At 36.4% G+C, this 15,238-nt stretch overlaps 1 protein-coding gene across 8 annotated transcripts in view; it reads left to right on the top strand.

Annotated features, from left to right (window-relative positions):
- LRRC7 (leucine rich repeat containing 7) overlaps positions 1-15,238 on the top strand; it is a 579,044-nt gene that overhangs the window by 427,782 nt on the left and 136,024 nt on the right. For all 8 annotated transcript variants that reach the window (XM_037739858.1, XM_037739854.1, XM_037739849.1 and 5 more), the window contains exons 9-10: positions 9,347-9,421; positions 14,943-15,087. In XM_037739858.1, the coding sequence (XP_037595786.1) occupies positions 9,347-9,421; positions 14,943-15,087 (220 nt within the window). The remainder of the gene's footprint in view (positions 1-9,346; positions 9,422-14,942; positions 15,088-15,238) is intronic.

Here is a 15,238-nt window from a genome sequence, read left to right as displayed (position 1 = left end):
AAAAAAAAAAAAAAGAAAACTACAAATCAATATCCCTGATGAACACAGATTCTAAAATCCTTAACAAAATACTAGCTAACTGAATCCAACAACATATCAAAAAGATAATCCACCATGATTGAGTGGGTTTTATACCAGGGATACAGAGATGGTTTAACATACACAAGTCAACAAATGTGATGCACCACATAAACAGAATAAAAAAAAATCAAGATTATCTCAACAGATGTCAAAAAAGCATTCAACAAAATCCAGTATCCCTTTTTGATTAAAACTCAGCAAAATTGGCATACAAGGACATACCTCAATGTAATAAAAGCCATCTATGACAAACCCATAGTCAACATAATACAGAGTAGAGAAAAGTTGAAAGCATCCCCTCTGAGAACTGGAACAAGACAATGATACCCGCTCTCACCATTCCTCTTCAGCATAGCACTGGAAGTCCTAGCCAGAGCAATCAGACAAAAGAAACAAATACATGGTATCCAAATTGGTAAAGAGGAAGTCAAACTGTTGCTGTTTGTTGATGATATGATTGTTTACCTAGAAAACCCTAAAGACTCCTCCAGAAAGCTCCTAGAACTGATCAAAGAATTTAGCAAAGTTTCTAGATACAAAATTAATGTATACAAATCAGTAGCTCTTTTATACACCAACAACAACCAAGAGGAGAATCAGACCAAGAACTCAACCCCCTTTACAATAGCTGCAAAAAAATTAAAGGCTTAGGAATATACCTAACCAAGGAGGTGAAAGACCTCCACAAGGAAAACTACAAACCACTGCTGAAAGAAATCATAGATGACACAAACAAATGGAAACACATCCCATACTCATGGATGGGTAGAATCAATATTGTGAAAATAACCATACTGCCAAAAGCAATCTACAAATTTAGTGCAATTCCCATCAAAATACCACCATCATTCTTCATAGAATTAGAAAAAACAATCCTAAAATTCATATGGAACCAAGAAAGAGCCCACATACCCAAAGCAAAACTAAGCAAAAAGGTCAAATCTGGAGGCATCACACTACCTGATTTCAAACTATAAGGCCATACTCACCAAAACAGAATGGTACTGGCATAAAAATAGGCACATTTATCAAAGGAACAGAATAGAGAACTCAGAAATAAATCCTATTTCTTAAACTGCCAACTAATCTTTGACATAGCAAAAAAAAAACAAAGTGGAGAAAGGACACCCTATTCAACAACAAATAGTGCTGGGATAATTGGCAAGCCACATTTAGGACAATGAAACTGGATCCTCATCTCTCATCTATACAAAAATCAACTCAAGATGGATCAAGGACTTAAATCTAAGACCTGAAACTGTAAAAATTCTAGCAGACAACATTGGAAAAACCCTTCTAGACATTGACTTATGCAATGATTTCATAACCAAGAACCCGAAAGCAAATGCAGTAAAAATGAAAAAATAAGTAGCTGGGATTTAATTAAACTAAAGAGCTTTTGCATGGCAAAAGGAACATTCAGCAGAGTAAACAGATAAACCATGAAGTGGAGCAAATCTTCACAATCTATATATCTGACAAAGGACTAATATGCAGAATCTACAATGAACTCAAACTAAGAAGCAATCCCATCAAAAAGTGGGCTAAGGACATGAATAGATAATTCTATAAAGAAGATATACAAATGACTAACAAACATGAAAAAATGTTCAACGTCACTAATGATCAGGGAAATGCAAATCAAAACCAGAATGTGAAACCACCTTACTCCTGCAAGAACGGCCATAATCAAAAATAATAGATGTTGGCCTGGATGCAGTGAAAGGGGAACACTTTTACACTGCTGGCGGGAATGTAAACTAGTACAACCACTATGGAAAACAGTGTGGAGATTCCTTAAAGAACTAAAAGTAGAACTACCATTTGATCCAGCAATCCCACTACTAGGTATTTACCTAGAAGAAAAGAAGTCATTATATTGAAAAAGATACTTGCACTTGAATGTTTATAGCAGCACAATTTGCAATTGCAAAACATGGAACCAACCCAAATGCCCATCAATGAATGGAAAGGGAAACTGTGGTGTATATATATATACACCAATGAGTGGATAGGGAGACTGTGGTGTGTATACACTCACACACACACACACACACACACACATACACACACAATGGAATACTACTCAGCCATAAAAAGAAATGAAATTAATGGCATTCACGGCAACCTGGATGAGATTAGAGACCATTCTAAGTGAAGTAACTCAGGAATGGAAAACCAAACATCATATGTTCTCACTCATTTGTGAGAGCTAAGCTATAAGAATGCAAAGGCATAAGAATAACACAGTGGACTTTGGGAACTCAGGGGAAAAGGGTGGGAAAGGGTGAGAGATAAAAGACCAAAAATTGGGTGTAGTGTATACTGCTTGGGTGATAGGTGCACCAAAATCTCACAAATCACCACTAAATAACTTACTCATTTAACCAAACACCACCTGTTCCCCAGTAGCCTATGGAAAGATAAAATTAAATAAAAACAAATTAATGGAACAGCCTAAAATTGCATATACATGGCAGGAGTTATTGGAATTTATTTCAGTCATACAAAATATAGAATTTCTCTGTGTTAATATTGATGTAACCATTTTATCAGCTCATTTTTATCGATCATGGTAAAATCACCTTGAAAAGGATACACTCTGTCTCCCAGGCTGGAGTACAGTGGTGTGATCTTGGCTCACTGCCTCCCCATTTCAAGCAATCCTTCTGCCTCAGCCTCCCAAGTAGCTGGGATTACAGGCATGCGCCACCACATCTGGCTAATTTGTGTATTTTTAATAGAGATGGCATTTGACCATCTTGGCCAGACTAGTCTCAAACCCCTGACCTCAGGTGATCTGCCCACCTTGGCCTCTCAAAATGCTTGAATTACAAGCATGAGCCTCCATGCCCATCCATTTTGTATTTGATTTTGATCTCTGTTTTAAAGAGAAAAAACATTGCAGCTATAAAGTAGACATCTTCTATGTTCCCCCTCCAAGTCCTATTCCAATCCCTTCTTCACCAAGGAAATTACTGCTTTGAGTTTGTTGTACATCTATTCCATATTTCTGTTTCAAAATGCATGTATTCATGCATTATATAGCAGTTTTTTTCTTGTGTAAATTGATTTGTGCTATATAAATTTTCTGTACTTGCTTACTTATGCAATATTGTTTGCAAGATCTATTCCTCTTCATACATAAAAATATAGATAATTCGTTTTCATTGCTGTGCATTTTACCAACATATCACTTTTTCATAATTTACCTTACACTGTTGTTTAGTTAGGTTATGACCAACTTTTTAATATTATTCTGTAATTAAAATTTTGTATTGGTTTCTTTTTATATTTCAGATCATTTAGATAGGATAGTTGCTTAGAAGTAGACATGAAAGTTTTTGAGGTATAAGATTCATATTTGAAAATGTTTTCCAAAAAGATTACAGTTTATAATCTCAAAAGCCATTTATGAGAGTGCTCATCTTATTGCACTTTCACCAGCATTGAATATTCCAAGTTATCCTAGAGTTAATTCACTCATTTTTAATGGGAACAATTGACTTAGTGATTAAATTATCATAGAAAAATGTGATGTATGTGTTGGTTGGATGTAAGCCACTTAGTTAAGTTCCAAGGTCCACTTTAAAATCATCTATTGATTATGAAATACTGTTATATCATTTCATGTTGTGGTTTGTCTTCTTTTCAACAAGGCTATATATGGATCTGCTATGTTTTGTCTATGCTATTCTTAGGAAATTTTTGTTTTTCTCTGTAGTACATTTTATAATATCCAGTATTAAAAGTACTTTTTTTAAAAAATACAGCATATGCTTTACTTTCTTTATTGGGCATTTGTGATCACCAACTGTATTAATTATTTTGGAATTTCAATTTTAAGCTCTAAGATGATGTCATTTTTGTAGCCAAAAGACCTGAGCAACAATATAATCTACAGTTATGCAACCTCCATCAAATTATTCTCATTTTCCCCAGGAAATGATAATCAGATTCTTTATCCATAAAGTAGGACTATTACCACCCTATGTTATTAAATAAATTAAATTAGAACCTTTGAAATAAAGTAGAAATACAGACTAGAGTCAGTGATCTCTTTCCAAGTAGTTATAGATGCCTAAAGTTTCCAGTAGAACCGAGAAATACAGAAATTTCAGAGGTATGATTGATCATATTTCTCTGCCACTTTGCCTGACACAGCCAAGAGAGCAATTTATGCATCACAGGTTGCCCAAATCCTGGAAATCATGAAAGGCCTTATGTTCCCACAGCATCCTCCCCAACCCACACACCAAGACTTTATATTTTGTACCTTAGCCAACTCTCCCCAGAGCTACAGTTTGAATTTTGCCATTGCCCAAAATGACTTCAGAAATCTTGACTCTCCAAATTCTGCTCTAAATTCTGATTTTTCCTTCTTCCACTTCTGTCTGTCCCTTGCTCCTGCTACACTCTTCTCTGACCTATGGAAACCTGAAGTCTTTTATTTCTTCAATTTTCTTCTAGACTATCAATTCCCTTCCTGGCCCCACCACCAAAAAAAGTTATAATTGTTATCATTGATACAACTCTCTTGATTGCCTTCAGTGATTCCTCTCAAACTACTTCAGTATGGACCATTCTCCCCAGCTGCTGATGTATACAAAATTCTTGTTCCCTTATGTTAACAGATTACCTCATTTCCTACTTCATCAAGAAAATTTGAGAGCTTAGAAATGCCTCCCTCAACTACAAGCCCTCCTTCCACCATGCCACCTACACCCATACCATCCCTGCAATCTTCCCTCTAGTCTGAACAAATGAGATGCCTCACTTCTATTCAGTGTCAGCCCCTCCTCCTGTGCCTGTCAATCTCCTCTCCATTGTCTCCTCTTGGAATTTACTCCATTATTTTTGTAGCATCTTATCTATCTTGAATCTGTTCCTCTTTGCTAGTGTCTTCACATCAGCTTTCCTTTCCCTTGACCCCTCAGTTTCTTCATAGCCCCCTAACTTTTCTCCTCTCTTCTCATTCAGACTTTACAAAGAACTTTCTATCTATATTGTATCTATTTATTTTCTTCCTATTTATCTTCAACTCACTGTAAGATAGTTATCACATGAAATGTCTGTATTAGTCAGGGTTCTCTAGAGGGACAGAACTAATAGGATAGATAGATATAAAAAGGAGAGTTTATTAAGTAATATTAATTCACACTATCACAAGGTCCCAGAATAGGTTGACTGCAAGCTGAGGTGCAAGGAAGCCAGTACAAGTCTCAAAGCTGAGGAACTTGGAGTCCAACGTTCGAGGGTAGGAAGCATCCAGCATGGTAGTCCAATGTTTGAGGGCAGGAAGCATCCAGCAGGGAGAAAGATGTAGGCTAGGAGGCTAAGCCAGTCTAGGTGTTCATGCTTTTCTACCTGCTTTATATTTGCTGCCAGCTGATTAGAAGGTGCCCACCCAGATTAAGGGTGGGTCTGCCTTCCCAAGCCCACTGACTCAAATGTTAATCTCCTTTGGCGACACCCTCACAGATACCCACAAGATAAATACTTTGCATCTTTCAATCCAATCAAGTTCACATTCAGTATTAACCATCACAATGTTTATCGTCAAGGTTACTAGTGATCTACTGTTTTAAAAATGGAGTGATATCCTCAATCTCTCTTCACTGGACACTTTTCCTGTGTAAGATGCTCTTGTTCACTTCCTTTTTCCTAAAACAACTGTATTCATTGGACTCTAGTCACCCTTATACTTCTAGACTCCATTTCTTCTTATTGCTCTTCCTGTTTTCAGCCCTCAAGTATTAGTGTCCCTTAAGGTACAGTCCTCAGTCAGCTGCACTCTAGTTCCCCTCACATGCCCCTTGGAGAGCTCATTCACGTGAGTTCCTACTTCTGTGACACTTCTAAGCTGTATCTCCAGCTCAAACCTATTCCCTAAGCTTCAGATTTTGATAGACAGCTGATTCCTGGTCATCTCCACCTATGTCCCCAGGAACCTAAAGTTAATTATGATTAAAACTTATTTCAGTCTCTCCCATTTATCTGTTTCCACCTTGATATTCTGCATCTCCATTGGTGACATCACCGCATGCTGGGAGACTGGAAGACATGTTTCTGCATGACTCACTCCCTCGCCCCCATATCCTGTCACCAAGTCCTACATTTTTATCTTTTAAATGTTTCCTGAATCAACTGCTTTTTATTCTTCATTACCTCTTTCATTACTAGCCCTGTTAAATTTCCTGTTTTTGTTTTTCTTTTTTTGAATAGGATAGAGCATATATACAGAACACCAATCTGCCAAAATCACTTCCCATTAAAAATATTTTAATTACACTCCTTCACTTATGCAACAAAGTCTATCTCCTTTAAAAAAAAAAAAAAAATACAAGCTTTGAGTTTCTTGAGGGCAGAGACCATACCATACACTATGACTAATGTAATGCCCAGCACTTAGAAAATGTTTAATAAGATATTACTTAATGAGGGATGTGTATCCATTCTTGTCATTCCTTTTTTCATACAGTGTCACTGTGTGGCACAGACAACAGTATTTACCAAATAATCCGCATCTTCCCCCTACATTTCCCAGCCTTCCTTGTTCTTAGGGTGAGGTCATATAAATAGTTCTAGACAATGAGCTATAAGCATAAATGCTGCATGTCACTTGCAGCCCAGTATCTTTAAGAACAAAGATGAATTTTCCAAACTCTCTCTTCCCTTGCTTTGGCTCTCCTGACAGTCTTGAGATTGTATCGCAAGATCACTGAGATTTCAGGGTTAATTTGTTAAAACAGCATAACCTGGCCAACCCTGAGTAATAATAATGTTTACTATTACAAGTTTGTACATCAGTTTCTGTCTTATTATATACATCTCAGCTTTTTTGAACCTTGCCCAGTATGCAGCTCTTTTGCTTCTCCTTACAGCTGCCTAATACTTAGGCCAAAAAATAAATAAATAAATAAAATAACATTTGGAGGCTGAGGCAGGTGGATCACCTTAAGTCAAATGTTCAAGACCAGCATGGCCAACATGGTGAAACCCTGTCTTTACTAAAAATACAAAAATTAGCCAGGCATGGTGGCCCACGCCTGTAGTCCCAGCTACTTAGAGGCCAAGGCAGGAGAATCACTTGAGCCCAGGAGGCAGAGGTTGCAGTGAGCTGATATTGCACCACTGCATTCCAGCCTCAGCAACAGAGTGAGACTCCATCGAAAAGAAAAGAAAAAGAAGAGAAGAGAAGAGAGAAGAACCACACGACTGATGTTTTCCAGCTTACCTGCCTGTTGCTAGCAGCCCTCTGCCTCAAAACCTCTGCATATCAGAGTGCTTCCTACATAATTTATGTTTTCCATCCTTATCCAGCCTGAAATATAGGCAGAGCAGTTCATTGCCTGTTCTCTATGATCTAAGTAACAGTAGAAGTATTTTTCTACATGCACACACGCACATCCTCTGTACTACCTCATAGATGTCTTTGATTTCACAGCAGAATGCCATGTCTCTAACTTTAAATTTCAGTCCTTGTTAGGGAAACTTCTTCGAAGAATTGTACCATAAGTTCTATAGCAAGCACAGGCTAAAGGAATAAGAGACTATCTCCAAAGTAGGTCTGGAAGTCTTAAGCCCTCCTAATTTGTTAAGAATATGTAGATAACCTCCACAGACCTACAATTACTAATATTCTCTCGGTAACTTTGATAGAATTCTTTTCTTTTCTACAAGTATTCTGCAAAATGCACTGCTTTTTTATTTTGGAACCTAGTTAGGTTCCAAAGTTTATTGAACTGTTTTGTATTTTGTTGTTTCAGTAAGTAATAATTCTTTCAGTTAGAAAAAAACAGAAAATATGCCTTCCAGGGTTATATGATCTCACCAGGATTTATCCTTTAGCGCTACTTTCTGTAGAAATGCTCTATCCTCAGACAGGCTCTCCTTTTTGTCATGTGTGAAGTTCCCAGGACTGTTCCCTTTCTGTTTCAAATCTGGCAGAGTAGAGCAAAAGTCTTTTCCTCAGAAGTCACAAAGATTCATTGCTTTGTATGTGTTCTGAATGGGTCATGTTCCCATCCCTGAACCAATCTCTGTGGCCAGGTGGGTTTTATGTGCTAATTAGCTGAGGCCTTAGTCATCCCTGAAGTGGAAAAAAAAAAAAAAAAAAAAAAAAAAAAGAAAAAAAAAAAAAAAAAAAAAAAAAAAAAAAAAAAAAAAGAAGGGAAAAAAAAAAAAAAAAAAAAAAAAAAAAAAGGATGGGCTTCAAAGAAAGCACAAGGCCTAAGAATAAGGAAGGGGATAATTTCTGGAGAGAAATTAGGCTACCACAAGGAAGGTTATGACGTTGGCAGCAATAGCACCCTCTATTCTCTCTATATAATCTGCTGCCAGGAGTTAGAAGTTATAGATACCTTCTAGTTAGAGAATGAAAGTATTTTGTTATATACTACATGTTACACTTTGATCATATTCTCTCTCCCTTCTCTGAACTTTTAAAACATATTCTAAAGTATTTTACTGTAGGCTGCCTTGTGTTTTAGTTATTTATAAACATTTCTCTCCCCTAGATCTAGATCTAGATAATCAGCTATTTCAAGGCAAGTACTGGGGTTTATATGACTGTGCATCTTACATTGTACATTACATGCAGGAGGCATCCCCGACTATTCAACAAATAATTATTCATTGACAAAAGGAAGTCATTAGAAGTCCATAGTTCTTCAGGTGGTAGGTTGGGGACTTATTTTTTTTTTAAGTCAATGTGTCTTACTCGTTTTACTCATATTATTAGGTTGGTGCAAACATAATTGCACCAACCCAATATTACCTCATCACAGTTCTGTAACTCCTGCGTGTGCATGGGTGTTTGTGTGCCAGGTGCTAATACACACACAGTAAGAACTTACTATGTGCCCATGGCAAGCAACAGGGATACGAGTATATAGTGATTACAAAACAAACATTCCTCAGGTCTTCAAAAGCTTATACTCTAGTGACAAAGGCAGACATTTATCAAATAGAGTGTAATCAGTGCTCAAAAAAATAATTTTAAGGTATTCAGGAAGAATGCGTGTGCGTAATAGATCTTCCATATTATTATTATCTTTCTGACTGATTCCAGCTCAATTCCAAATTGTCTACATCAGGGAATACCAGTTTTTCTGGAGGTCTGTTAAACGTGGAATCGTTCTTAGACGATTAACACTAGATTCCCAAATCAAAGCTCAAGATTCAAGAAATTGCATCTTATATTTGTGATAAGTAAAAACTAATTTAATTTTCTTTTCCTCTCTCCTTCCTACCTTCCTCCCAGCCTGAAGTTCTGGATCAAATACAAAATTTGAGGGAGTTATGGATGGATAATAATGCATTACAAGTGCTACCTGGGGTATGTAAGTTTTTATTCTACCATGTTGTCTAATATTTATGTTAGATATTTGTTGTATCTGTTAATAATCTCAAATCTTAAATTTCAGTGTTTGCATTTCAAAGTAAAGTAATACTCAATAGCAGTGTTCAGTCACCAAGCGTTTTCACCTTTTTTTCTTAGTATGTTATGTATCTTTTTGTGAGTGTTATAGGTGTACAAAAATGTAAGAAAGATTTTTCTTATTCCCTTCAGAGTATATTTGTCATCTCTTCCCACATTTACTGTTATTTAAAAGCTGAAATAATTTATAGTTATATTTTTAAAGAGCAAAATGCCATATAGAAGTTTTATTTTTACAAAATCAACCTTATTTTTACAAGTAACTAGACAACAGTTTTTGTTCATTTTGTTAGAGCTCTTCTACAAAATAAAAATCTCTCTCAGTTCAGGTGATTTTCAGTAGAACCCATGTGAATTTTTGAAAATGGCAAGGATCATACACTATTAAAAACAGAAAGTTAAACCAGAGTCAAATTTTTTCCTCAACTAAAGGCCAGCCCAGTAATATCTCCTGAGTATAGGTTTACCAGTCAACTCACTGAGTGTGATTATTCCTATTTTTTCCATCTAACAGAAGAGTGTTCCCATAAAACACTGCCCTTTGCCACTTACACACACACACACACACACACACACACACACACACACACACTGAGAGAGAGAGAGAGAGAGAGAGAGAGAACAAGAGCAAACACAAGTCTCCCTATTGTTTTGTACAACTCCAAACTCCTGGCATTGGTCTAAGTAGCCATGGCAGGTGAATATGTAATAAATCTTCAGCCAACACAGAGGTTTAGATGTGTATTCTCAAAGCCAATTTTATTTCCTTTTTGAATTGACATTAAAAATTACTTAAAATGACAGCAAAACCAACAAGAACAAGACATTTATTCTCTCTTTAAACAAGCATAAAACCACATAAAGGAGAAAATGTGAAAAAAAGATTATGGAAAAATAATTTATGCTCTTATCAAAAGATACATTTATACCATCACAGACACAAAACAGAAAAATATGCACATCTATTGTTTACTGATTTATTTAAAAATCATGTACCAGCAAAACTTTATGAATCAGAAACTATGCTAATATCAGGGTTTCAAAGATAATATATTCAATGACCTTGAATATATTTGTTTGAGAAGCTCACACATGGCAGGATAAACAGATCTGGATTTTACTACTCATAGCAGAGCCTGATTTGTGCTGTAGTCAAGGTATGTACAAATCCTGAGGCAACACAGGTAAGACACTTATCAACCCCTGTGCAAAGACTGAGGAATCAGCATATATGCCTAGTTGAAAGTTTATACCTCTTCTTCAGTGTATTTACTTATTTAAAATATACATAGCATTTACCATGGGCTAGGCATTCTCTCTGTGTTTTACAAATATTGATTCATTGAATCCCTACAACAACCCTATGAAGTAAGTTCTGCTACCATCCCCATTTTATAGATGAGGAAACTAAAACACAAAAAAAGTAACTGGCCCAAGATAACACAGCCAGTAAATGGTGGAGTTGTAATTCAAACCAGCACCAGAGGCTGCTGTTGACTGTAAAGCTCCCAAAAGCTCTCTATGGAACCAATAGAATGTACAAATGAGAATTTTACTTTTCACAATGATTACATTCCCAAAATCCACTGTGCAAATCAACTCACATGCCAAATTTCTCAATAAGTTTGTTATATAAATAGAAAGGTAGGGATGAAATCTTCCATAAAGCATATAATGCTGCCTAATTTGTCTGTCTCAAGAGTAGATTCTTCATATGTACTTCTGGCTGTATATAGAGTCCTTACTTTATTTCACATACTTGCACTTGGTATTTTGTTATGCGCTGTGTGGGAATACCCTACACCTCACTGCCAGAAATAGCTGTGGCTTTCTGGATGTTGGCGGTGGTGAAGAATTGTTTTTCAGTTAACCCGAAATGCTTGTCTTTGAGTGACTCATCTGAGTGCGGTCTCCAGCCTATGTCTGTCGGTTTCTCAGAATAATTAAAACATTTAATATCATTAACCACAGGGAAAAGAAACACATTCACTTTTTTCTTAGTTCGTATATCATAATAAAGTTAATATATTTTGTGAATACTTTTGGATACCTGGGCTATATTTTTCCACTGTGTTTTTCACAAATCAGAGAAGCAAATAAATAAGATAAAATATTTAGTCTTTTACATAGTTCTATCTTGTGACCATCAATCTAAGGTTTAATCAACCAAAATGTGACTAAACCGTGTATTTAATTCATATTTATTTTAAACAAACTCCAGTATCTTGTTTCACTTATGGTTTTCACTCTTTTCATTTGCTGTCCACTGCTCACCTATAGACCCCTCTATGCCCAGAGGATGGGGGATCAACATTCACGATCCTCAAGGACTGTACGAATTTGTGCCTTTACAGTCCTCAGGCTACAATTGCCTTAATACAGTGTTTTAAACATCAAAGTGTTATTCTAAAAAGAATATTTAGGAACTGCACACCAAAATATTAAGTTATGCTGAAGACAGCAATGAAGGAAGCTTCAAGGAGAAAATTAATTTTCTCATGCTATCTCATGATAAAGGAACAAAAAGGAAACACACACACACACACACACACACACACACACACACACAAACACACACACCATTCTTTCATTGCTCAATGGAAAAGAAGAGTAAGCTTAGGTAACATGATAGTTCCTTGGGATGGAAAACTGTGAGTAAAGTGACAGTATTTTTCCAAGTGACACATTTCCAAGCATGAGGAGCAACTCAGCCCTCTGGGCTGACTCACCCAAAGTACTCTGATTCTGGCTAGCAAATATTCAGTCACTCTAAGCCTGTGCTCACACTCTGCACCCACAAGAAAAGCTGAGGGAGCAGGGCTAGAAATTTGCATTGAGTTAATTAAGGATGTGTGCCCTCCAAATGGGCTTTGTAGTCTGTAGCCTGATAAAAGTGAGTTTGATACCAGCTCCACCCCATGTCAATGACATAACCTTGGAGTGTTACTTGTAGTAGATGCTCTCATGCATCCTTCTCCAGGACGGAAGAAATTATTGCCCCAGCTTCTGGAAATGCCGCTTGCAGCTCTCCAGCCTTCTTCAGAAATTGCGTCACCTAAAAAGAACATCTTCACCCAAGACCATAACCCCATTCCCAGAGACCTCCATCCAATGTTTAATCAATGCAGGTATAAAAAGGCTCAGCTCTTCATCCTCTGCTCAGAACAACTTTAGGTCAATCTCAGCTTCAGTGCTCTTTGAAGTGTCCACCAAGGACTTTTTAAGACTTCATCATAGCCCAACTTCTTGCCTACCCAATCCTGCTCCCCTTCTTCACTGTCTCATCCTTTTCACTGGTGTTGATCCGAAACACTCTCAAAAACTTCTGTCTTTGTCTCTCCTTCCCAAGGAATCCAACATGTGATATTACCTAATCTCTAATCTTTAATATATGTTAAAATGCAGATTCTAATTCAGCAGGTCTGGGATAGATCTGAGATTATACATTTCTAACAAGCTTCCAGGTGGTGTCAATGCTGCTGGTCTGCAGAACACATTTTGTGTAGCAAAAATATAAAATATTGAATCAAATAATATATATATAAAGCACTTAGCATAGTGCCAAGTGTGAGCTTGTGTGTATGTAATACATTTATTTACTTATTGTATATTTGTTTATACTCTGTCAAGTAAGTAGAGATGGTAAAGTGTGCACAGGTAGAGCAGATAAACAGATGAACCATTCACTGAGGAACTGAAATGTGTGGAACATTTATTTACAAAACATGCCCTAAAGGAAAAGAAAAATGAAGACCTACATCCTGCCCTAACTCCTGTAGTCCATGTCCCACCCACATGTTCACTCCTTGCGCAAGGTATGGGTTGATCCTTCCCTCACCTAGAAATCAGTTACTAATCCAATCTTTCCACTTCTAACTTTCTCTGGAGTCCATCCCCTCTTCATCGTCACTTCCGTTGCCTTAACAGCTAAAATAATTCTGTATCCTTCTAACAGATCTGCTTGACTCCAGCTTTTGAAAGTTCCCTGAAATTATTTCTTCTAAGCATAAATATAATCATGTCATTCCCCATCTTACAATCCTTTTGCTTTCCTTGCCTATAAAATAGAGTTCTTATTTCTTCACATGACATATAAACCCTTTCAGCAGCTGGCTTCTTCCTGTAATCTCAGCTTGATTACTGTACTCAGCCGCTTTGAATTTCCCAATCCTCTTCAGTCGTAGCATGCTTTGTCATACTTTATAAATGCACGTGCTGGTCTCTCTTCCAGGTACAGTTTCTCTTCTTTTGACAAGCAGCATCTTCCAGGCCATTTGCAGTCCTTCTCTTTTCTGTGGCATTCACTACTTGCTTTTTATTGCACATGTCCCAGGGCATTATAAGCTTTTTTTTACTTGAAAGTTTCCTTCACTACTGAGAACTCCTTATGGATAAAAACTTTGCCTTCATCATGGCAAGTCTATCCCCATACTTAGCTGTCTTGTTCTTGACTGTCCTTCAATATATAACACAGATACTGGTACATAGTAGATCCTTCAAAAAGAGTCATTGAATGAGCAAAACATTGACTCTGATTAGCAGGGTAATCTCCAAAATTAAAATTTAAAACATTTGTTATGCATTTAAAGTTTTAAGGATCAACATGTCAATGTCATTGTTTCAGTGGCAGCTTATTTAGTTGGGAGTTATTTATTTTATTCAGTGCCAGCTTCAAGATTGTTGACATTTTCTAACTGCTGCATTGAGATATAATTCACCTATCATATGCAGTTCAGTGGTTTTTAAACTACTTACATAGTTGTACAAGCATGTGTACAATCTAATTTTAGAACATTTTCATGATCCCTAAAAGAAACTCTGAACCTAGCAGTAACTCCCATAATCTCATCCACCCAGCTCCTAGCAATCTTACTCAACTTTCTATCTCTATGGATTTGCATATTCTGGACATTTCATATAAATGAAATCATACAATATGCGGTCTTTTGTGACTGGCATCTGTTACTTTGCATATATTTTCAAGGCTCATCCATTGTATAACATGTATCAATGCTTTATTTCTTTTTATTGCCAAGTAATATTTTATTTATATGTGTATACCATATTTGGTTTATGCATTCATCAATTCATGGACATTTGGGTTGTTATCAGTTTTCGGCATTGTGAATAATGCATCTGTGACCCTTTGTGTAAGTTTTGTGTGTACATGTGTTTTTATTCTCAGTGGTATATACCTATAGTGGAATATATCTATTTATTGTTGGGTCATTTTGAGAAACTGCCAGACAGTTTTGCAAAGTGGCTATATGTTTGAAGGTTATAATTTCTCCACATTCTTGCCAGCACTTGTTATTGTTGTGGTTGCTTTTAAAATAAACTTTACAGTGTTGTGGTTCTTACAACTTTATGTCTTGTGAAATATTTTCAACTAACCCTGAGTTTATGCAATGTCATCAAGTCTATAGGGAAGTTAAAGATGTTGGTATACCTGGATATGTCAAAAAACAGAATAGAAACAGTTGACATGGATATTTCTGGATGTGAAGCCCTTGAGGACCTCTTACTGTCATCCAATATGTTGCAACAATTGCCTGACTCTATAGGTGAGAATATAATATTTTGTCACAAATATTTATGTCCAATATACCATTTTCTTTTTTGGAAGTATAGTTTGTCTATAGATATAGGTAATATACTGTTAGCCTGATGTTGATAAATTTCAAAATGTACTATGTAAATCATAAATCAGTATCT

Source organism: Cebus imitator, unplaced genomic scaffold (assembly GCF_001604975.1).
Source record: "Cebus imitator isolate Cc_AM_T3 unplaced genomic scaffold, Cebus_imitator-1.0 Scaffold3, whole genome shotgun sequence".
Classification (NCBI taxonomy): Eukaryota; Metazoa; Chordata; class Mammalia; order Primates; family Cebidae; genus Cebus; species Cebus imitator.
The sequence above is the reverse complement of the archived record's forward strand: the minus strand, read 5'-3'. Positions and strand labels throughout refer to the sequence as shown.